At 27.0% G+C, this 26,611-nt stretch overlaps 1 protein-coding gene across 1 annotated transcript in view; it reads left to right on the top strand.

Moving 5' to 3' along the window:
• The window catches only part of LOC129960455 (gamma-aminobutyric acid receptor subunit beta-like), an 89,661-nt gene that overhangs the window by 50,575 nt on the left and 12,475 nt on the right, over positions 1-26,611 (top strand). The window contains exons 7-8 of the mRNA XM_056073902.1: positions 22,962-23,114; positions 25,674-25,894. Coding sequence (XP_055929877.1) covers positions 22,962-23,114; positions 25,674-25,894 — 374 coding nt within the window. The remainder of the gene's footprint in view (positions 1-22,961; positions 23,115-25,673; positions 25,895-26,611) is intronic.

The following is a 26,611-nucleotide window of genomic DNA, read 5'->3' as shown; positions in this document are numbered from 1 at the left end:
CAGAAGAAAAAGTATTTTTAGTCAAATATTTTTTTCTCCAAAAAATTGTAGTTTGTTTCTGAAATTAATTTATTCTAAAGCCTCATTTAAGAATCCAGCTTTATTTTTATAACCATTATGTATCTTGGAAGAGGGAAAGCATTTTACTATAAGAGTACGATGCCATATCTAGTTACTTTTGCCCTGTGATATTAAAAACACTTGAAATGGCTCTGTATAAATTTCTAAAAAGTATTCTTGATTTTTTGATCGTCTTATTTAATTTAACTCATTGATTCTACAATTAGTTAGTGAATTTATTACATTCATTTTTATTTATTTAGTTCTGGATGATGTTTTTAAAAACCCTCATCTCATTTTCCATGAGACCTTAAGTAAATGAATACACTACCTAAATAATACCGAGGTCACGGACAAAAACCACTAGGCCGCTAGTGATGTGAAAATTTTTAACACAATTCTTATGAATAAGGCAATAAGTTTGAAATTTAATAACAGTATCCTATAAATTTACTCAGTACTTTTTTAAATTGATAAATGCATCTTGTATCAGTTGATTTGCATCTTTTCAACAATAAAATCTTAGAAATCACGCATAATTAAAATATTATTTAAGAATTATTTAAAATCTTTTATATAAAATTTTTCTAAAAAATGAATAAGAGTCATAAAACTTTTACACTCTAAATAAAGCTTTTCGAAGGAATTATTAGTTTTTTTAGCACTTAATTTTTAATTGAAATTCTTGAGCAATGAAATTTAGCTAAATGTTATTCCCAGTATCAATCCATGGTAAAACCTTGAAAATCTTAATCAAGGGTAATCTAAAAATTTGAAATTTGTAAATTAAGTATACAAATCAGCAATATGTTTTACAAGCTACATTTATTTGCAACATGCCACAATGTCAGATTAAGGATACAAGGGTTAAGTTAGATTATAAAAAAAGATAGTACTCCCTTTTCGAAGATACGAGAATGATATTTTTGGATGGATCATGTAAGTTTGAACAGGTCTCAGATGAAGAAGATGGTAATATTTGATTCTCAACTGCATATTAATATGCGCTAGACCAGCTTTGGTTATTAAATTGAAAATAGATTGCGTGAAACTCTTTCTTTTTTGTAAGCTCATTTTGTAACCAATGTATAACCTTTTTAATGTCCCTAAACTTTCTCCTACTTAGGGAAAAATTTATTGAACTTTGCCTGTTTTCGAGGGTTTGCCATATCTGAGTATACCTAATTTAATATCTGATCCTTCTAAAGATTTCTTTATCTGTAATCTTGCAGGTTAAATCTAACTGAAATTTTGATGTTCTCTTTTCGGCATGGTTTGGAAATTTGTTGCTGAAGAAGCAGGCTCATGCACCATTCTTGTCATCCAAATGCGGCTCAATATCATGAGATCCATACCTAAAACATCCCTTCCTTAGATATATTATATACATCTCAACTTAAAAATGCCGTTACATTTTTATTAATAGTGTCGCTATTGACAGATCTGAATTAGTTCATTTCAATTATGTACTCCTTGCGTAATAACTATGGAAATCACAATTTAAAAGATTAATTAAATAACCAACATATTAAAAATCTTATAACTTTTGTACCGGTTTTATAGTGAATTCATGGGCAGTCAGAGAATCATTAATCATCGTGCATTCTATCGAATGGCATATTGATTTTTGATCGAAGTAACATCAATCATACAGAATTCCCCCCGTAGTATTTGTATTAGGACTTGTTGGAGAAATGATGGATATTGCTGTCAACATCCTTTATCTCCGAAAGCAAAGAAATGCTTAACAATATACAGGAGATATTTCCATTGAAAGAGTTTGTATATCCATTTCACCTCACGTTGCACCATAAAAAATAAATCAAAGCAAATGTTATGATTGACTTAAAACGATTTTTTAGGTCACGATTTTTCTTAAGCAATTAAGATTATCGACACAATTTATGCTCTAATATTTGGAAGACCGAGCTTTGCTTCGTAGTTTTTTTCTAAAATTGTGTTTTTTTTGGAGAAAATATTTAGATACGAATCACATACTGATTACATATGACAATTTTTCAATCATGCCTATATATGCACTGGTTATTTAAATAAATAAAAAAAAATCATGAATGCAGTTAGTTTAACATACTATTCGATGCAATCTGCTATATTACAATATTAACTGTAGAGTTTACTTATCATTACTTATATTTTTGAGCTTACACTCAGTTTTACCAAGGTGAAATCAGGTCTGAGATGGCGCTATTTGACATAATCAGCGTGAAAGCAGATAGAAAAATACCTTTAAGAGTTAGTTATAAAAAATGTTTTCTTGTGCAAAATTGCATTTTTTCTTTAAGGAAAGACACCTACATATATAAATTTAAAACGCTAAAATATTAAATATAAATGCATACGTAAAAAAATAAATAAATAAAACATAAAGCGCGACTGAACAGATCCGCAACACACACGTCATTCATGTTGTTCTAGCCACTATACTGCATTTCCTACGCTTCGAAGCAGAAGTTGAATAATGTACTTATTCTAATAGTTAGTTATAAAAAAAATTTTTTTAGTGTGTAAAATCGTATTTTTTCAGAAAAGACACTTATATAAATAATAAGAAAAACCTTATATAAATATAAAATTTGATCCAATTCGTTAGAGCCGTTTCCGAGATACCCGAAATAAATTTATAAAGATATACAAGAATTGTTCGTTTTAAGTTATTGATTCTCTATATATACACTTGTGCTTCTAGAAAATTTAATGAAAAAGCTTAGTTCTGATCAAGAGTTAAAGCAAATAAATAAATAAAGGTGATATTTTTTTTTATCCTATTCTCAAATGGGTTTGTTATATTGGAAATTTCGGTATGCAGATATAGTAAAAATTAGGAACAAAAATATTTAGAAACTATTTTGATAAATTCGGTAAGAACTGATATTATCCTTAGGAAAAGACAAACCAAGCCAATCCATGGAATTAAAGTGTTTAATGAATGATACCTCATTAGATATCTTAAGATTCGAGGCAATTACTTCAATTAACCATCACATATTTTGTAAATAATCGAACGAAAAGAAAATGAAAATGAATAGATTAAATTAATCGAATTAGCGAAATGAACCATCCTCAGTCATCGCCTACTCCTCGGAGATATTGATTATAACAAAGCCAGTAAAATATTGTTTTGAAACTACTTGTGGTATGATTATGTTCTATTTAATACAGAAATTCTTAAGCGTTTTCAGTTTGGGACACCACATATCCAAGTGAAAGTTCTCGATGCCACAAGGAATGCGTTTAGATTTGGGAATATGGTTCACACAACGGTTGATTATAAAAAGTATGCATACATTTAGATAAACATTGTGATATGAAAAATTTCGAAGAAATTAATTTCGGTTTCAAAAGATTTTAGAATTATTTTTAGTTTATAAAAATGAAGAATCTACTATGTACATATACAAACTTTTTTAACTCTAAGATTAGACCTATCTTTGTGTCGAAATTCGCAGTTTTCACGTATAATTCTCCTCCAACTAACTTAAGATTAACCTTCACTCCCAATATGTTTTCAACTAACCTATGACTCATTGGCGAGTAATTATGTAAATTGAACACATTTACAGACCGATTTACGCTTTTTAAACAAACAATAAATAAACAGTTATGTAACTTTTCTCGCATTTTTCTTCAAAATTGTTCTGAATTATCACAATTTGCTTTAAATCGAATTTTACGATGATATTTTAAAGTTTTTTTTTATATTTGTCCTTTGTCTAAAAGCATGAAATGAATGATTAATGTACTTTCAATGTAAATTTCAGAAATATGAAAAAAAAATATTAGCAGCTTAAAACTAGGATCATTAAATAGTTATATGAATTAAAAAAATTATTTTAGAAAGAGGTAGATTACTTGTAAAAAATAAGACAAAAAATATGGCACTTATCTCACGCATATACTTTTTTTGTACTATTTTAAAAGACTTTTTCCGAATCTCTTTATTTAATCTACCTTCTTTTTGCCTTTCAATTCATCAATGAAAATTAAATGAAATTAGAAAGAGATTTGCATCTAGATATATTTCATAAATAAGTCTTTTTTAACAAAATCTTAAAAAAAAAAAAAAAAAAAAACCCTCCAAAACAAATTTAGGGATTGTTGGCTACTATTTTCACTTTTTCTAATTTCGACGTAATTCACAACAGGGAAATGAAGACAGTTTAGAAAAGTAAGAAATTATTGAACTACTTAGAGAAGAAATAAGTGAATTGTCACGTAATTCAATAGGGTATTTTTTTTTCCCAAAAGTTTTGAAAATTTTACATAAATAAATAGATTGTAGTGAAAAAAGGCAAAGAAATCTTCTTTGCCAATAGGATCTAATAATTTATCATTAATTTTCATTAGAAACAATTAATATTTTAGAAAGACAGAAAGAAGACAAATTAAAAGACAATGGTTTATCGACAAAGTTTCCTTAAAGTTGGTGACATTGCTTCTTTTCATCATAAATAGAAATGCAGAAATTTTATTTGAAATAAATTGGAATAATTACGACGCTTGATTCACTTTTGGAAAAAAGATAGAAGTCGAAAATCAGAAATGTCCTTGAATGAATTTGCGAAAAGAAGGCTTTACAGCTATAGATTCTTAGCAGGCACTAATTTATAAAATAATATTATTGGATTTTTTTTCTTACAGTTTTCCACAATTTAGTAAAGAATAAAAATCTTAAAAATAAAACAAAGAAAACTTACATTAGTGAAAAAAGAATTGAAACTATAGTTATAGTTTTAATGGATTAGATTGTTATTCTATTTCTAAAAGTAGAAACATGGTTGATGGACAGTATTGTTTAGTTATAACGTTAAATTTCCTTTTCAGCAAAATATTGACATCAAAAATATTTATTTTATCCAAATATATCACTAAAAATATTTATTTTATCCAAATATATCACTAAAAATATTTATTTTATCCAAATATATCACTAAAAATATTTATTTTATCCAAATATATCACTAAAAATATTTATTTAAATGTAAAACCAAAAATATTTATTAAAACTGTTTATTTAAATGCAAAACCAAAAACATTTATTTAAATGAACTAAATTGTTATTCTGTTACTAAAGAATAGAATGATGGTTCATGGGCAATCTTGTTTAGTTATAACGTTAAATTTGTTTTCGGCAAAAGGTTGACACCAAAAATATTTATTTTACCGGTATATCTATTGTAATGATTTGTAGCCTGTTTTGTATTAGTTTTCTTATGTTATCCTCCCGTTTAGATGGAATACAAAAATTATTTACATACTTGGTAATTTTGAGGCGTAATTAGATGAAAATACGATACCTGAGCCATCACTATTTCTTCAATCTTTCATTCAACATTTACAAGGGCTCTGTAGGAGTTCTATGGTCGATATGGTTTATGCAATCGATTTCATCGATGGCATAAAATACATATTTACTTTGAATCCTTTGTATAAATGAGATTCAAAACTGGTATCGTCCTTCAAAAATTACAATCTTACTATGTCACTGTAGTCTGCTTCCAAATTAGCAATAATACTTATAACTCTACCAACGCATTTCTTTAAATGTTCTCTAGTTCCCAAAACAGAAATAATTTTGGCAAAATATGCTGCACTCTGATGATTATGACGCAAATATTCGATCACATAATATGGAAACATAAAAGAGTCAAACAGATAAGATCATTTCTGCTTTGCTCAGAAGTTGCACTAACATGGAAAAGCGAAATAATAATACACAGACAAAAAAAAAAGAATTTAAAGAAAAGCCCATAAAAAATCTTACAAATTGAGAAGAACGGAGTAAGAAATGTAATAAAACTTAAACAAAGGTGAAGAAAATTTTTTGAGAAGAATATCATGGAATGTCATTTGTGAGCAAATGAAATTCAAACAATTTGTGTTTATCATGCTTGTTTTCCAACGAGTTAACTTTAAATAAAGGTAATTAAAAATAAAATCGCAAGAAATGAAACTATTCTTGGTTAAGATAAAGAAGTGCGTACAGAAGTGTGTACAAATTCAAATACAAAATTTAACGTGCTTGATAGATATGATGAATGGTGATAAGGCAAAAAACTGCTTGGATTGCTTTAAGCGGAAGAGAGACTGAAGAGAGGAAAGTGTTAAAAAAAGAAGGGGACCAGGGTTAAATAAGCCGTTTTAATAAATTTTCATTGTTAACGAATTAACGTAAAATAAATATTATTAACTCTGTAAACGCATTATCTCCAGAAATTAAACTCTCCAAAATTAAGATAAAGAAATGCAGAATGCAGTATATACAATGTTATATGCAAAATTTGACATACCTGACAGAAACGATAGAATAAGTCAAAATAGTAAACTTCTTAGGTTGCTTTAAACAGAAGGGAAACTAACGGGAGAAACGATCTTGGTTCTAAACAAAAAAAAGGACAATTAAGCCGCCTTGATAAGTTTAATATTGTAAAGTGTTTGTAGTTTAACGACAGTAGAAAAGAAAAGAAAAAATGCCTACAATGAAATTCAAGATCTGAAACAGTTTGGCACAAAATTTAAAAGAACACCGGCTTTTACAAATAGTACTTTTAAAATGTTTACTTATTTCAACACAGTATCTTTATTAAACCCAAGCATATTTTCGTTGCATTACATTCCGTTTATTATTTTTAAATTTGACATTTCTTCATACGTGCCTGTTTTTGTCTTTTGTATTTCTTGTTTATATATATATATATATATATGCAATACTATAATGTTAATGAGTTATATAAAATAATACATGGAATTTTAAGATGTCTATTAATCTATTAACCCACCTTAGTATGCAATTATTCCTTCATTTAGAATCTTTTCATTTTATTAGGAATTTTGAATATACCATACTTTACACTGTATCTGAGATCTAATATAAAACTAATAATTCTAGGTAAATTATTTCTACTTTTTTCCCGCACAATAATAAGTTCTTTGAATATATTTGAACACGTGTTCAGTGACCAGAGTATTACTGATATGGAGGTATGAGACGGCGTTCTGTTCTATGTTTGAACACAGCATTCATCAATTTGAGTTCAATATTATCGGACAAATATCTCACAGGAAACACTCTTCATTTTTGTGTCTTTTACTTGGAAGACAAATCAAAGTGTACTCGAAATCATCATTCACTTATCAAGGACAATCTATTTTGAAAGTATATTATTTGCGGCATGAGGTGGAAAATTGAGTTCGGGATGAGATTTAGTATAATAGTAGTTTGCTTTTAGGATGTTCATTCTTTAAAATATTAAAGAGATATACCTGTCAATTCTTAGTGAATAGTCCCAATCCTCCAATGATCCAATGGTCTCCGTTCAGTATAACTTATACACTAATAATTTCTCGCCGTTACCGATTACCGAATATTGTAGTGGATAAGGCGCTGGCATAGCATTCATGAGTTCAGTTCAAGATAAATATTTTGAACTTTTTTCAATTTATTTTCTCTTTAAATTATTTCAAATTAATTTAAACATTTAAAAACATCTTTATTTTATATGTTTTTTATTTTTTATATAAATATAAATATTTATTCTCCTAATTCTTCGATTAAAATTTTTGGATGAAAAATAATTATAAATATAAATGCATTTTGTGAATATTCAGAATTACTTAAATTAAATTAACAATTTTAAGGTTTCAATAAATATGCTAATTATTTTTATAAGCAAAAATAAATGTATTTTTTTTCTTAATACCTGAAGCATAAATTTAAAAAAATTAAAAGATATAACCGCGTCTTTTTTTAAAAATAAATATTTAAAAAAAATTACAGTCTGTTTTAATTAATATGTAACTCTTTCATTAATCAAAAACAAATGCTCTGAAAATAAATCTCTCTCAAAAATAAATATTTATTCATTTAATATTTGAATCATAATTTTATTTTTAAGCAGGAAATATAATTACAGGCATAACTTAAATGATGAAAAAAGTTAATTAAATTACTGACATCATAAAAAGTTTTCATTTACTTTTATTACATACAAAAACCAAAATGGTAAATATCGTAAAAACATTTGAAACAATACAGACATATTTTGACATCTTGCAGCATTGATAAATAAAGATTATCCACAAGAGAAACCTTAAAGGAATCGATTAAAAAACAAATTTCAATTACCTTGAAAAAATATTTGTTTTTATTCAGAAAATCGTTAAGCGTACAAAGCATACCGCATAATATTACTAAAAAATTTGAACCATCTATTTATTTATTCCATAATTAAAACCTGTTTTCTGTTTTTTTCGATTATTAATATTAAAAATGTTTGCTGATATAATTTTATAAATGTCATGTGTTATCTTTAATTACCGATATAAATACAGTTTGTTTGAGTTATAAAAAATAATTTAGCATTGTTAAAATCCAAAAATTTGAAACTTTTGATGATTTTAAGATGAAAATAGCTATAGTTAATTATATAGTTTTATAATTAAAATTATATTTATAATTATTTTAACACTTAAGAATTAAATTATAATTATAATTCAAGAACTATATAAATGAACATAATTATTTTTCTTTTAAAAAAATAAGTCATAATTTATATATTAAAAGGACATTTTTTTTGTAAAAAATGAAAATCATATTAATTGAAACAATCTTTAAATTGTTAATTTAAGTAATTCTGAATAATAAAAAAAGCATTTATATTTATAATAATTTTTCTTCGATGAATTAAATTATAATCCAATAATTAAAAGTATAAATATTATTGTTGCATAAAAATGGAAAAACCTATAAATTAAATCAGTTTGGAAATTGTCACATTAATGTGAAATAATTTAGAAAGAAAACAAATAAAAAAAAGCAATATATATATATATATATATATATATATATATATATATATATATATATATATATATAAGTCTAGGATCAAACTTGTAAATGCTGTGTCGGTGCCTTATCCACTATACTTTTCAAGTACTTGTCGCTGGCGACACATTATTAGTATATAAGCTATGCTTGAAGTTTGAGGGCCATTTTCTCGAAATTGGCTGGCTAATGCGCTTCAATATTTTAGTGAATGAACATTCTAAATGTGTACTACCATTATACTAAATATTATTTCGAACTCAATTTTCCACATTGTGCCCTCGTTAGAGAATTTTAAAAATTATGGATAAAAAGCACTATATTAGGAAATGATTCAAAGCATTATAAACTTCTTATTTAACCCTTGTACAGACCTTGTGTCTTTTCAAAATAAAATAAATTGCCTATTTTTCATGAATTGGGCAACTATGGTGAAAGGCCAATTGAAAAAAAATTAAAACATCACCTGGATTTATTAAGAAATAATATTCTGTAAGGATTGCGCAAGGAATTTCTTTGAAAATTTGGTGACTAGTAATAAACCTAAATTTAAATTATAAGGATGTATTTTAGAAGGGAAGAAATACGTTTTACTAAATCTTATTAAATGGATTGCATTAATAAGATGAAATATTTCAAACACCAATCAATCTACATTAAATAACACATTTAATACACACAGTTATTTAAAACACTTTTCTATTAATGGCCCGTAATGCAGAATTTTTTTAATTAATTTTTTTATATTTAATTGTTATTTTTAAGTTATTTCTATCGTTTTCATTTAATTTTCAAACGATTATTTTTTCTTAAATTCACCTTCAGATTTCGTTACTCATATGAACAGAAAATTTAATTTCATAAATGCGTTATTTGAGAACATAGTTCTGAAAAATATTAAAACAGTATATTGTTATCAAGAACAAGCAAGTGTGCAAAGTTTCAAATTTTAGTATATAAGGAGGCGGATAAAACGATTACAAAATTAATTTTTTAAAAATATGAGACTACAAGTGAAATAAAAATTTGTTAAAAAATAATTCCCACACAAGTAAACACATTCGTTAAACTAAAAATTAGAGTAATCACATTCATTAATGAAAGTGATTGCAATCATTTTTAACAATCATTTTAATTTGCAGCTTAACTCAACCACTACATTACGTAATGGGACTCTTTTCTTCAGCACAGTGATCTTAATCTATTTTTTTAAAATAATATTATTTTTAAGATATACATGAAATCATCTTTAAGTCATCCTTTACCATATTCTGCCATTAATAATAATACCCTTTTTTGAAAAATGACGACAGCTGAACATGCGTAAGTCAGTGATAGCTTCTTCATGTTTTCTCATTTCAATTTTTTGAGATTAGTTAAGGAATAATAACTATATTTTTATTTACTACTTTGAATGTATTACTACTTATATTAATTTATTAAATTTTATTGCTAAAGACAGCGGAGATCTTGAGAGCCCAAGCTCAAATATGTATTTCTCAAATATTGTTACAACGCATTATTATTAGTATACTTTCTAATATTACTAAAAAATTTATAGAAGCAATTTCAGAAACTGTTTGATTGAAATGTAAATGAATTTAAAATTTTTTTATAAACTGTAGGATTCGTCAGTTGCATTTTCGCATTCCATTGATAAATGCTCTTTCGTATATTTATATCAAATACAAAATTAAAGAAATATTTATATTTTTACATAATATACCATAATTTGTCTTTCAATTATTCTCTAGAAATTTTTTGGTAGATCTATCCTTTATATCTACTTTGTAGTAATACTTATTGGTAGATCGGTGATTAGTTACTATAAATGGTTATTATGTAAATTGAATATATATTTTAATGCTTTATAGGAATGATTGAAATGCATACATATGATACTAAAAATAATTCTATCTTTAAGTCATTCTTTGCCTTATAAAACAAAGCAGAATTTAAAAAATTCGATTCATCAATAAATTTGTTTGCAGAGTGAATTAAAACTCTAATTCCTGCCTTGTTATAATTCACTACTTTTGCTTTATTTACAAAGTCATAAGATAAACTTTCAGACTATTTTATTTATCAAAATATCTATAATTTCTTCGGAAGAGTTATTATTAAATGATCTTCTAAATTGCAGGGTAAATTATTAGCATTAAAACTGTGAAATTGCATTGTTATTTTTCTTCAACATGTATATATTTATAATATTTGGAATATTGGGTCAATTTATTGATTTCAAATTTGACATTAAAAATATATAGTTCAATAAATATCGATGCTCAATGGTTATTCTGTTTGTGGAATCATAAATATCTTTTAAATATTTCTTCCGTAAAACCATATTTTTTACAGCTTTAATGAATTTTCAGGAATTTTAAGGTGAATTCAAGTTTGCTGAAATTGTCTGAATTGAGGTTGTCATAGGTATGGATTCAAGTTGTTTGAAACAATTTTGACTAATACGATATTAGTCAAAATTCCTTAGAAATTAATTTCAGGCATCAAACCATCTCGCAGAATATTCCAAAAATTTCAATTTCAAATTCCGTATGTTCTTGTATGAAGTTTAAAAAACTCAAGCAAATGTTGATATCGATTTAGAAAATACTCCATTGTTTTCCCACTGAGGAAATTAATTCACTCCAGTGATTCAGAAGATTATATATATTCTTGAATTCTGTGTTGAAGAAACGAATTATCGTTTCCTGAAAATTCAGAATATGTCAATGTCATAACTTTATAAATATTTTTTTTTCTTATTTGTTATAACGGGTTTCGTTTGTCTTCTCACAGGTTATTTTTTGAAAATTTTCCAAGCATTTCCTTTAAGAAAAGATATTTTCTTTCCTGCCTTAACAGCAAAAATAGACTACAGCAAATATATTTCCAAATGTCTGTCAACATGCTAACTTATTCTTTTTATACGTTTTTAATACGTATTTAATATGTATACCTTGGAGGTTGGGAATGTGCACCTGGGGTTTCTTTTTTCGAATTTTTAATTAGAATTTTAATTATTAATTAAAAACTAACTTTCCCGCCAAAAAAATCTTCCATTTTCCCCACCGCCAACTTTTCCGCCAAAAAAAATCTTCCATTACCCCCAGCGCCAAACGAGATAGGCTTCAGTTTTTTTTTTCTCCCAACAGTAATGAGGCTAGGGTTAAAATTTTTCGGCGGATTATTTCAATCGGTTCTGTTTATTTTCTTAATGTTTGATGCATTTAAAATTAAACATTGTTAATGAATCAATCTTTCAGATTCATTCTGAAGTACTTTTGAATTAAAATAAAACAGAATAAAGGAAATAAAAAATTTCTAATCCGCATAGCGTTACCCCAACTGGCGTAGAAAAAATCACGTATTTGCGTTACGTAACCGGCGAAGAAAATTCACGCATGCGCATTCTGTTCTGATTGTTGCCATGACAACGTTATCAATGGATGATTTAAATTATTTTTGGGTTAGTTGCATGCTTTTATAAGTAAATTGTATTTATGTTAGTTATATATTTTTTGTATATGCTTATAGTTTTAAGTACATCGTTTTTTAAGTAGTTTTTTTAAAACCTGTTTTCAACCGTTTATTTTAAACGATTCGTTTTATTTTCTTAGTGTTTGATGCATTTAAATTTAAACATTGTTAATGAATCGATCTGCTCATAATGAATCTAAGAAAATTTTGTTGACCAACTCTTGAGATATTACATAAATTTAAAAAGATATTCTTTAGTGCCCATAAAGTTTAAACGCTGATTGACTCTATTTTCAGTAATCAGATTATAAAAAAATGCTTTGTTTCAGTAAAAAATATTATTATATTAATTGAAGATAAATTCTTTACACTTTAATTTAAAGCATAAATTCTACGGGTGCTAACAGAAAATGAGAGAGATACATATTACGTTATGACTGAAGGCCTTTATAATATTATGAATGAATTATATGATAATCAAAATTTGAAGTTTTAAAATATTTTGATGAAGAAGCTATTAAAGTAGAAATTGCATAAAATATTTAATTATTAAAATTTTAACGAACATTAAGATTGGCGAACTGGCTGGTCGCCAAAGGCGGCTAGTATATAATATATACACACTATTTAAAAATTTCATGGCATTTTTCAGCATATATATTGTTTTTGCATTTAAGGATGTTTAATATTTATCAGAGTTAAAATGAATTAGAGTTCTGTTTTAACATCGTAGAAAATTCCTCGTTCTGATTTTCCGTATAGTTTAAAATATATCACCCTTAAATTTATCCAAATTGAACTAAGATCGCATTCAAAAAGTATCAAAAATCGGGTGCCAAATATTGAAAGGACAGCAACCATCTATAGATTTTAAGTGGAACTAGTTTAATTTTAAATAGAGGAGAAATATTTCTTCAGATAACGGATGCAGAGTACTAAAAATCGGATACAGTATAGTGTAAGCACATGCTGCCATCTAGAGGTATTAAGCTGAACTATTTTAATTTTCCCTAGAGGTGTAGTATTTCACCAAACGACAAATAGATGGCAGCACTGATTCAATTTTTTTTAGCTAGTCTTAATTTCTAGACGGATGATAATTATTCGAATAGTAATTTATTTAGCTTTGATCGAATTCTTTGTATAAAAACTTCAATTTTATGATATGTTTTTAAATACATGACTTTCTTAAAATGAATCAAGAATTCATCATTTCAAGAATTTAATCTAAATTTTAAATAATCATACAAAAAGAGCATATTTAAGTTATATGTTCACGATAATAATGCAGTGCACGAAATTCTTTTTCATAAAATAAGGGTTCAGATGAACTTAAAACTTTAAGATTGTATTAAGCTTTGATTTTTGAATTATTTTGTATTATTTTACTCCGTTATATGGTCTTAAAATTTTACCTTTGTCGCTTACATGCAAATAAAAATTATTGTGAATATAGGGGATAATCTTCAGTTGAGTCACATCTTTTTTTTACAAGTAAGCATGAATTTTCTATTTAGTGAAGAATTTGGAAGTATTTCTTCGAAATTTGATCATTATCCAAAGTGACGTTCTCTCTGTCGAGAGACCAAAAGCAAAACGAGAGAATGACACAGACATGTCTAGTTTTAATGTATTTAAAATTATTGGCCCTAGAAAGATTTAATTCGATTTTTTTAGAGATGTGAAGTTGAGGGAATATGGGGAATTATTTTCAAAGAATAAAAGTTACGGTAGTTAAATTTTAAGTGGCATGAAGGAAAAAAAAAAAAAAATTAAATTTCCATCTAAAATTCCCGAAAACCATTTTCAAAATGCAAATCATGCCAGTTCTTCAAAGGCACGAAACTAAATAATTCCCATTCTAATTTAAATTCAAAAATTTTCAAAAATTTAATTTTCTCTTAATTTAACAGGATTAAAAAATTTGCAGTAACAAAGTATCTTATATCGATGCAACAAGCAATCTTTTTAAAAACTTATTTTTTCAAAACAAACCGATTATAATATAGAATAATTAATAATGGAAGGTTTATTCTCATTTATACAGGATTTTACATCTGAAAATAAGCCTTCCAGGTGTATTTTTCTTGTTTTTTCTCCTGAAACTCTATTTTATCTCAATAGATGGCGCTAAGACTGTTCAAATTAAATTGTGTTATGATGAGGAGCTCTAACGAAGCTTTGTAGGAGTTTTAGCGTTAAACGCGGGTTTTTTTAAACTAGTATTAGCACTTATGTTCAGGGTCGAGTTACGTCTTTTCTTTTTGTTTTTTTAATACTTCTTTGAGTGCAATATGTATGTTTAATTTGTAATTAATATTAAATTTCAAATTTTTGATTTTTTGCCTAGTTAAGTTTACATTCAATTAGGGGTTCATTTCTTGTTTGACTAGATTGCCATTTAATTTTTGGTTGAAGATCGATAGTTTTCCAATAGTTTTCTGTTTTAATACCCAGGTAGGATTTTTCTATGTTTGATTAAACTGAATTTGATTTAACTTTTGAAACATTTCTTTTGTTATTAATTCTATATAATTTTCTTAATTATTGAATTTGGCATTCTTCACTATCTATACTAATTCTTGTCTTCCCAAAACATCAAAATCTTAGAATTTTCTGGGTATAAGGCAAATTTTTGGGCAAAAGTCATGCCCCTCACAGATAAAAAAAATCTCTGGTTTGAATCCCTTCCTAAAAGTGATTTTTGATAAACTCTTCAAACAGGATTCATCATTTGTCTTTTATTTCATTTCAATTTTAAAGTTTTTTTTAAATTATTATTTCTACTTTGGATAATTATTAGAAATGTTTTTAAAGCTACTTCATATCTTCAATAGCTTTTATAATACTTTTACAAAAGTAAGGAAACAGCCTTTTGAAATTTTTTCAGTTTTTCAGGGTTTTTATTAAATATATCGACACAAGTTTGAAAGAATATCATGCATTACTGATTTAAGAGGTAAACAAAATAATTTCCTCTAACATAGATATAATATTTCTTAAATATACCTTATATTGATAATATTGGAAATTTAATTTAAACTATATGATTTGTTGTATTGGTTTAAAGCAAGCTTGAGGCTTTATTTTACAACATTTAAGTAAAAACATTTATTTCATTATTTCAAATATTTAGAATTAAATTATAAAATAAAACTTTCAAACAGAAAAATGGAAACAGTTTTTATTTACATAAGCTTTTATGACGGTACTAAAACCTACAAATATTTTTAATCAAATATTTAGAAATCAGAAGAAAATTAAACAAGCATGAAGCGGTGATATAAATAATCAAAGAAAATGATTCTTTAATTATATACTGATAATATATTTTTAACTTTTGATTAATGAGTTGGATTTTTCCTTTATTTGATACTAAATGTAACTTAGATTACATAATGTGTTTTTAGTACTACTTATTTTTATGTTATTTTGACTGAAATATTTATACTGAAATATTTTCAAGTATTCAATTTATTTATAAAAAACTCATTTTAAGACGTTTTTTTAAAGTTTTCTTTTTTACTACGTTTTAGTCATGAAGTGCTTTATAAGCTATTATCATAAATATTCCGTAATCTTGTAATCAAATTTTGCTCAAATTCACAGCCAGACAACGCCTCTTTTGCGTAATTAATTTTTTTATAAAAATAACTCGAGAACTGAATAGTATGTTTTGAAACTACACGGCTATCAGTTCTTTGATGATTGAAACGCTGCATTGCCGTAGGAAGCATTCAGTTATACAGAACTTTATAACATCAATAAATCAATGAAATATCGATTAAAAAATTCTTTCATTTCAAACAGGAAACAGGTTAGGTTAAATAAAATAGTGTAAATAAAATTTATGCACATATAAAGCTTTATAAAGATGTTAACTGCAATAAAAATAAATAGTTCAAACCTCATTTTATATTCGGAATCTAAGCTGAAAGTGAGAAATAGAAATCTGAAGACAGTAAAGAATAATTCTATTCTATCTTTATAAAGTATTTTCTCAATATTCTGTTATCAGATTTCTTTTAATAAGATTTCATAAGCTATAATTTTGTTTCATTCTCCCTCCTTATTACTTTTAGTCTACTCTGAGATAAAGAAGACGGTCCTGAGACGGTGCTGAATTTTGTAATAAGGAAATAAGTGAAGATGAATATAATGATCAGTTATATTGGCAGACAGTAAAGACTAATGAGGCGATCATTAATGCTACATTATGAAGCACTTCTTCTGCTGAGCTGAGCAAAAAAGGGAATATGTAAAATAAATTTTCCATAGAAGCTGATTGGTGGAAATTTATGATTAATAAAATAGTGGAGTTTTTTGATTATCAAGTTTAAGCAACTGCTCCACATAACTATTCATTAGCCTTTTATTTTAGATATAGACATTTATAGACTCCAGACAATTCTTAGAGTTTTACTTTGAATAAGGATCTAGGACGAAGTCGATTTTTTCGTTGGTTTTCGTGACTATAAACAAAATTCTTCTTATTAAAATTTAGGATAAATATGATACGGGAAAAATGTGCATGTTTCTTGTAATTCTTCATCTGTAGATATTTAATCCCCCTTAAAGTTTTTTAAAATAAAACGGAGCAGTAAATATATTTTTAAAAACCACATTCTTCTATTTAAAATTTACGATAAATATGATACGAAAGAAATATGTTTGTTTCTAATGATTATTCAACTATAGATATTTAATCCTCCTTGACGTTTTTTTCAAAATAACTATTTAAAAATAAAACGAATCATTAAATATATTTTTAAAAACCACATTTCGTATATACAATTTATTTTTTTCCTTGTGTTACACTGCAATTTTTTATATAGGTATTAAATATAGATAATTTTTCTAGATGAAATGCCATTTTATACTATCTTATCAGCAAATATAGTAATTTTATAAATTAATCCTTTCGTCTATTTTTGAAAAGAAATCTTGTTTGTGCAAAACGTATTATTTCGTATATATAAAATATTACCATGGACTATAAACCCAACCTAGAGTTGAATATTTAAAGTCCAAACTTATTTGTAATTACAATTTTCAATCATTTGCCCTGTTCTTGGAACCATACAAAATTATGGCTTTTTTTCTGACCTATCAAATGATGCATCCTATTAAATAATGCTTAGCAAACCATTTCAATCCAGAAAAAAAAAATCTCAAATCATGTGAAATTATTTTGTTTATGTGATTCCCTTGTTCGATGAATTTCTGATTGATTTAAATGTGTATATAAGTAACATTTTATTCTAACACTTATTAAAACATGTTTTTAAAAGCTATAGAATAAATTTGTTTCCAACACTTTCTATTTAAAAAAAATCGAGTTTTTATAATATAATGAAGAATAATTAAAACATTTCTTATGTGATATAAATCCGAAAGAGGCGAGTTGATAAAAATTACGCTCTATTTTATTAAGGAAGCATACATACAAGACATCACTGAAGCATTCTTGTAACATAATTATTCATTCTAACTTTCAAACAAATAACTTTTTTAATTAAAATTAGCTTCCTGAAAGGTAACAGAAAATATTTGCAATTCAAATATTCAAATCCTTTTTACTTATCAAGTATTTAATTAATTACTTCAATGAATATATTTACACTTCAATGAATACTCTCAGAATCTTTTTTAAAATTCAGCATTAGCATTTTAGTAAAGAATCAATCATTTGAAAATTCCTTGATTCTGATATAAATTAGTTAGTGTCAGTACCTAAACAAGTTCGAGAAAATATTTCATGAATAGATTTAAGTAGAAATATAAAACTTCCATAATTTTATAAATACTTTTAATTTATAATAGAGGAATTTAAAACATTGAAATATATATATTATTCGTAAATTATTGCCAAATATACTTTTTAACAAGAAAGATAAAAATAGCAATTCCTTGTAAATGCATTCTGTTTATCTTTGAAAAGTGCTGAAGTAATGGAAAGAAAATTAGATGAAAGTAAGGTGGATAGTCATTATAAAAATCCGAATATTAACATTAATATTTTACAGTAAATTCTTTGAAATAAAATAAGATATTAATTTTTTCTCCTTTTTATAGCTGAAATATATTTCGCTTAGTTATGTTATCAGAAATATTTCAACTATTTATAAAAGCATACTAATAATTTTACTTAAAATAAATATTTCATTTTTTGTTATTTATATGGAAACTTTTACCTCTGCCGTTACTAAAAACATAATAATTTTTTGGGGGCAAATTTAAGAGATTTTTTACAAATAATAATTGATGATTCTCCACAAATGTTTTCTTGTTTCACTCTATCAGAAAAGAATTCCTTTTAAGTAAATGCAAAGCATCTCAATATAGGACTTTCATCCTTTTCTTTGATAAGACATTATAAAATAATACACTAATTCATTGATAATGATGCTATGTTTCTTTATTACAAAAATTATGTATTCATTATGACCTTAAAATAATATTTAAAAGCTGAAGATATCTATTCATGTAAAATGTAATTTTCTTTAATTTTTTTAATTTTTCTTTGAAGTAAAATTCAACTTTTTTTTTCCTTATTATATCTGAGATTTCGAGTTGGATCAAAAATTCAGACACCTAATAGCCAAGAAATTTTGCAAATAATAATAATTCTCATAATTCCGAGAATAATCTTTATTGGACAAGTTACTAATTCTTTAATAAAAACAGTTTCCACAAATATAAAGGCTCAGTTTTCATTTGGAATGTTATTCAAAAATTACTACTAAATAATGAAAAATTTTAACAACATAAAATGTATTCAAACTATAAAACCGTAAGATTCATAAAAAAAAATGTACCCTATATTAGGTATGTAATGCTCAAAGTTTTATAATTTTTATTAAAATAATCGATATCGTAAAATAATAATTTTTTATACCAAATTGTCGATCGTTAAGATGGATAATAATTAAAATGATTATTTTAAAGCACTCGTAACAATATTCTCCTTTTATTGAAAGATAGATTAGATCGAAAACTGTTCTGCATACACAGTTCTTTGCATTTATTTTTAATGCCAGCTACATTTTTAATATTCAATGCCAAATGAATTATTTTTCTTTTGAAACTCATGGAGTAACAAATGTTTTATTGCTCTGGTCCGAGAGTTTGAATCGGATTTTGTACCGGGTTCTACTCCTATATTTTGGAATGCTTATGATGGCAATGTCCCAGCTTCAGGATCTGAAGACCACGGGTTCAATTCTTGATTTCATGAAACATCCTCGGTTTATCTGAGCAAACTCATAGCGGGTTAAATTCACTCGAATTCAGGTGATGTGAAAATGTATGCTGGCTCACCTTCAGATGCCATCCAAATTATCTGACTGCGATTAAAATTATGGTTCGTTTCTCAAATCATCATGTTGTTTGGAAATGGGACTTTAATTTGTTCAAATGAATGTTATAATTCGAAATAAAATTCTCAGTGCTCAAGTAATGTGTTGAATTATACTTTATCAGATAGGATAAATCAACGTAGTTTCACTGCTTTTTTTTTCTAAAAAAATTGTTTGAAATCGACTAATTCGAATTTCAAAAGACAGATGACATTGAGAAAACAATGTATATGAAATAGTTTCAAAAGTATTTTTGTATGATGCATCTTCCATATTAATAAAAAAGAAAAATGGATGTGGATTTTTTTAAAATAAATTAATCATTAACGTTTTAATTTATTGTCAGGAATAAAATATTTTTGCTGAATAATTTTCACCTTTATGACAATATTTTTTCTTCAATACAATTTTATTGAACGAAAAATTAAGCAATTCAAAGCACTGCTGAAAAATGCAGATAAAGAAAGTATAATATTGGGAATATATTTTCAAATAATTTTACAATCATATTTCTTATTATCCTATCTTAGTCTTATTATTAGCAGTCTTATTTCTCTTCATGAAAAGGGAATTTCATTTTAGATTTCCAACTCTGAAGAATCAGGCTTCCTTTAATAATCAAATTCTTGAATTTTCTTTATTTCTCACACTGGCATTTTAATTAATAAATGACGTCACATACTTCTCGAAAAAGAATTAAAGTCTCCCTTTTCAAATAAAATGTCATCTGCGAAGAAAACGTTTACATCGTTTTCGCTATAATATCTCCTTTTACCGAGAACTCTTTCGCAACTGCAGCCGGAATCAATTCTGAAGCAATAAGCGATCGAAAGAGCCGATTATTTCACAAGAAAACTGATTGACAGACTTTTGCGAAAGGGCCTTATTTTCTATTGGTTCTTTAATACCCTTTCTATTACGTGATTTTCCTCGAAGTATTTCGTCCCTTTTCCATTGGTTCTAATCAGAAACGGTCTCTGGGACGTTGTAATATAAAATGTAATCGTCTATTTTTGTCAATCAGTCAATAGTTAGAGATATGAAAGGCACATGGTGGCACTCCAACTCAATAATGTGCCGCCATAAGTTCCGCGTCTTCCTTTACTGGTTAGGAAAGAGGGAAAACAAAAGGAAAGAGAATGGCATCTCTAAGTATCCAAGATCCAGAAAAGATGAGAATGTTATCTCCTTCCTATGACACTCCAAACTGCTTTTCTTTTCTTCCCCTTTTATTATTATTCGCTCTTTCATTTTGTTTAGTGTTGGACCTTCTTTTTTTTTTCTACCACAGTCGTCACAAAGCCCCTGGTTTTGAACTTTATTAAACAAGAACCTTCGCTCTTTCAGAGTAATTTGCGTTGTCATGTCTTCCGACTTGTAAAGAAAGAGAAAAATGGAAGAAAAAAAAAATCTATGGCGGAGTGATTTGAAGGAGGGAATCATGATTTTTTTATTCTACTTTTTCATTCTTTTTTCCTTTCTTTTATTCTATATTTCTTCCGTGTCTCATAGCGAAATTAATCTTGTTCTCTTTTCAAATATGCATGTTCTTTAACGTTTCATTCAAATAGCAAAAGATATATTTTAATTCTTGACTCGAATTTATTTCTAACGTTTCGTTCTCCAGAATTTGAAGAATAAAAGGGTGCTATTAAATGATGATATATGAAATGACAGCCAGAGATCGAGGTTTAATTTTTGAAGACCTTGTTGGAATTCATTCGGAAGGCTTTAAATTTTGCATGGTTATATTCTTGCGATTGAGGTTATTAAATAGAAAATAATAATAAGTGTTGAATATGTAATGTTTTTTTGAAAGATGCTAAAATTAGTTTTTAATTGCATTTGCTTTATAATGAGAATTTCTCAAAAGTGCGCTTTATGGAAACAACTACAATCCCATAAATTTCAAAAGAGGATGCATTATGTAACAAAAGAAGTTACATTTTGTTATATTTTATTGAAGTACTCAGAAATGAATTAAACTTTCTGTTTTATATGAATGCATTGAAACGTTTGCGACACATTATTATTCTTAAACATTCTTAAGCATTTTAGGCAAACTTTTTCAATAAATGACTACTTCAACCCACCCGAATGCACACGGAAATTTTGAATGATTATAACTCTGCAACAGCATAGGCGGGAACTATGGTTGAGTCCTAAGAGCCATAATCGACCACGGTACAATCCCGTATCTAGGAGGTGCGTGCCGTCATCAATAAGAGGTTGTTGTTTCCACATTATTTCTGCACCTATCAGCGAGAACCAACCACTATGGCAGAAGTTTCTCATCCCCATAACTAAGAAGACCACGGGGGGATTTTCCGATAATAATATCCACAATGCATGCTATTTTATTAGTTCATAAAAACTCATCATATATATATTAGAAATACATGGGACTAAGAACTTAGAATCACTTGGGCAAAAAAGTAAGAAAATAAAACTAATTTAATCTAAATCTTATAAATCTAATCTAAATTAATCTATGAAACACTGCACGATAGAAAAAGATTTACCATATGCGCTTATAATGTTAATAAGTGGAGAAATGTGGAAATGCATAAAAGTTATATTATCCTTAATAAGTATTCTATCTCAGTGTCTGTTCTGTATCCAACATACTTTCCTGAATAGAAATTATTATATTGTCCTTCATCTCATGTCCTGTACAAATTGACCTGAACAGTGGTTTGAAATTTTCCTTTAAAACAGTTGGTTAGTGTACTATCACAAATATAATGAAAATTGCTATCTAGTAAATATAAATGCTATATAAAAAGTGTGCGGATAAAGAAATATAAAAAAAATGAAAAAAGCAATAATAAATGACAAAAAGGAAATATGAACATAAGAATGTCATTGTTGAACATGCAGATGATATCGTCCACTTTTTATTTCCTTTCGGATTAAGTAAATATTTTAAAGGCTTTGCGCATTTATTATAATTACCTTTAATATTTTAGACTCGTTTTGCACACTAGAAAAATTATAATTGTTTAATTTTTATTCTTTGGAATTTTTTTAAAGTTTATTAAAAACCTTAATCAAACATTGACTACGAAATTAGGTACAGTTCGTTAAGAAAGTATCCGAACTTTCTTATTAGGTACAGTTCGTTAAGAAAGTATCCGAACTTTCTTATATGGCAAGTTTCAGCATTTAATTCAGTTTGAAAGAATGTTTTCTAATACTTTTTCTTTTTTTTTTCTTTTCAGGGACATACCAGAGATTATCACTGAGCTTCGAACTGAAGAGAAATATTGGATATTTCATCTTTCAAACATATTTACCGTCCATACTCATTGTCATGCTGTCATGGGTATCGTTCTGGATTAATCACGAAGCGACATCAGCTCGAGTAGCACTTGGTAAGAAAATATCTGAATTATCCTCTGCATGAATAGCTAATGTCTTGATTTACAATATTATCATTTTCTCCATAAAGAAGAATTAAACTTAAATGGATTCTACTGAAAAATTTTAGTTTAGGTTTTCAATATTGAAATTTCATTTTCTAAAACGTATTATGGAAGAAAAATATTTTATGTAAAAAATGTAAAGATGAACTTTTAAACCTTTGAAGAAAATAGAAACGTTATAAGAAAAATGAAACTGATAAAAAACGAATTAAAACTTGAAAAGGAGGACAAGTACATAAATATATTTGTTCAAATATATCTTTCTTTTCGGCTGTGACATAAATGCCATGATTTAAAGATTTCATAAAAAAATATTCTTAATATTTTCTTTTTAGAGAAGGTTTTGCCAATGATTTTATTTCTTTAAAAGAAGTAATATATTTTATAATGAACTTACGTTTATAACGCCAGTATGTTTTATAAATCCTACTCCTCTAAATCGGTATGTATTAACGGTTGGTTTATTTCGCGAATTAGGTTTTGAAATTTATTTAACAAAATTTGAGGAAAATTAATTTATTTAATAAAATTTGAGGAAAACAGCCACCAGGCATTTGAGTGAATATCAGGTAGTAAGTACATTCAATAAAACGCAGAAGGCCATCAATATTCACCGAAATATTTCAAAAGAAAAATGTCAATTTTTCTTCATTCCCACATTGGTATTTTTAAGACATAGTACTTGTAACTCATATTGAATAGATAAAGAATTCCTGTTTAAAAACTATGCATTTTTTTAAAAAATCTATATTTATTTTTATTACCGTAATTTCCTGCGTATTAACCGAGGTTGCGTATACTCCGTAAGTGCTACTTTCAGTCCTGCCAAAAAAATTTCAGCAGATAATTTGACCCGCCGTATAAACAACTAATTATGCGGTGGATTATCCACGGTGGCAGATTATTACAGAAGATTAAAGTGATAATTTTCATTTGTTAACAGATAATCCTCGGATTATACGCAGGATATTACGGTACCTGCATCTACAATGTTAGGAAGATGAGCAGTTTGAGTCAAATTCGTGAAGCAGTTTGAGTCAAATGTTATCTGATAACATCTCAAATATGTGACAGATTCATCTAATCGTAATTTTTAATGCTAAGAAATCTTCACTACAAAATAGAAACTGAGATTTTTCAGTCCATCGCACAATTTGAATATATGAATCTAATTACATTTAAAATAAAATGCTGTATCTAAATCACTGTTGTTAGTCTTACATAGTTAACTCTTTCATGCGATAGACACAACTAGTGCTTTCAGAATTTTTTTTTTAAATATAAACTTAAAAATTTCTGTATTTTATCAAAATCTAGATTTTTAGTGCATATTCACAACATTACAGTTTAATCGAAAAAGAACGCATAAAAAAATATTGAACACTTTTGTATAATTTCAGTTGTTTCCTATTAGTAAAATTAGAATTTTGTATTCATTTTTCCTCTCATCTCCCAGTATGCTAAAAGTTTGAAATTTCGTCCTTTTGTATTCTTAATGGAAATAGTTTCATAACTTAATTATTTTAATTCAGTAATTAGATTTTATTTCTATACTTTGGCGTCACCTAGTTGTAAACTTGAAAAGCAAAAGATCTCAGGAATAAAAAAAAATGATATCTCAAAATGTGATAATCTGATAATGTGATAACTCAACATTCTAAAATAAAACAATATGATTTCTTTATTAATAAAAAAGACATTTTAAAATTATTTTAAATAATTTTTTTGGAAAGAAATTTGGAAAATCCTCACTTTTAGATGCAATCCTTTCTTTACTTTTTAGATCATCGTTATAATTATAGCCAATTTTCTTCCTAATTTAAATTAAATAGAAGTAAAAATCTATTTTATTTATTTTTAGTTAGTAAACGTTATCAAAAAGTTAAGTACGAAAATAAAACATGGAATGAGTTAAATTTGAGTTCTATCATTACTGAATTATTCAGTTATTATTTATGATTTCGAAGAAAAGGCCTTCTAATATCACTCTTTTCGAAGTAACCTTTGTGAAACAAAAACTACAGTCCAGTAAAATAAGAAAGTTAAAAAGATTTTTTTTAACGCAACCACAATTGTAATAAGTTAATACTTTCTTAGCAAATGCATCATAAATAATCGATTCGATCATCCAAAGTACTATAGAGCAATTGATTTATTTCTTTTATAAAATGGTTTTCTCATCTGGATAAAAGCTCGAAAAATTACTCAAAATCTGCAAAGAATGCATAAAACAGAGCATCTAGTCAGAATTATCATTTTAGGTGTATGCGGGATATTCAGTTTATAACCGTCTCTAAACCCAACCGAGACATATCTGAGTTGAGCTAAAGTAAACAGAACGCATCACTTTATCCACTGTATTTTTCAAAAGAGCCGTTCTTATTCTAATCACGCCGTAAAAAAAGCTTAAATTTAATACGTTCATGGTTTTATAGCGAAATAAGCTCATAAAATAGAATCATGAAATTTGTGAAGCCGTAAAATACGGAGACCTTCTTTCTCTTCCAGGTATTACCACGGTGTTGACCATGACCACCATTAGCACAGGAGTCCGTTCGTCGCTGCCTCGTATTTCTTATGTCAAAGCTATCGACATTTACTTGGTGATGTGCTTCGTGTTCGTATTCGCAGCCCTGCTGGAGTATGCTGCCGTCAACTACACTTACTGGGGAGCCAGAGCTAAGAAGAAGACAAAGAAGGAAAACAAAGCAAATGATACAGTATGCCCAGTACGTAGAAGCGTTAATTTTTTTTAATTCTTTTCTTCAAGTGTATCTAACATTATGCAGGCTATTCTGAAAGGCCATTCACATGCGAGTGGTACAGTGTAACATAGATAAGCTATTTTTACAACAGAGTATGTTCGGTACTGCAAGAAAAGTCGTTACAAGGGGTTCTTCGCCAGTGAATAAAGTAAAAGAAATAATAATAATATAAAAATGAAATAAAAACACTAAATGAAATTTATACTACAGGTTTAACGGAATGTAAAATTAAAATAGCACGATTACATAGTTGCGTGAATAACAACGTTATAAATCGTATTCAACATCTTAACACTAGTAAGCAGGATTCAATTTCAACAACAAAATATTGGAGTCTTTAAAGTAAATGTTCAAAGCATTTGTCATCTGAAGTGATACACGCTTCCCATTTATTATCCATACAACTTAATTATTGGGTTATTTTACATTCCCTTAAATCTCTATTGCACATTTTATCTAGTACATCTTTTCCTTTTATTCAATTCTTTAAAGACAAATTCATTTCATCAGCCCATGCCTTTGCGTTTCCATCACATATTCTGTTACAGAAATATCTTGTTTCCGCATGTCTAATCAACATTTAAAGTTTGTAAACACCACCACATGCACGCATACCGCTTATTTACTTTATCTCCCCCACTTCTGATTGCTGTGTCACCACCCTATTCGTTTCATTTCTAT

Source organism: Argiope bruennichi, chromosome X2, assembly GCF_947563725.1.
Source record: "Argiope bruennichi chromosome X2, qqArgBrue1.1, whole genome shotgun sequence".
Lineage (NCBI taxonomy): Eukaryota > Metazoa > Arthropoda > Arachnida > Araneae > Araneidae > Argiope > Argiope bruennichi.
Note: the sequence above shows the minus strand (reverse complement) of the source record. Positions and strands in the feature narration are given on the sequence as shown.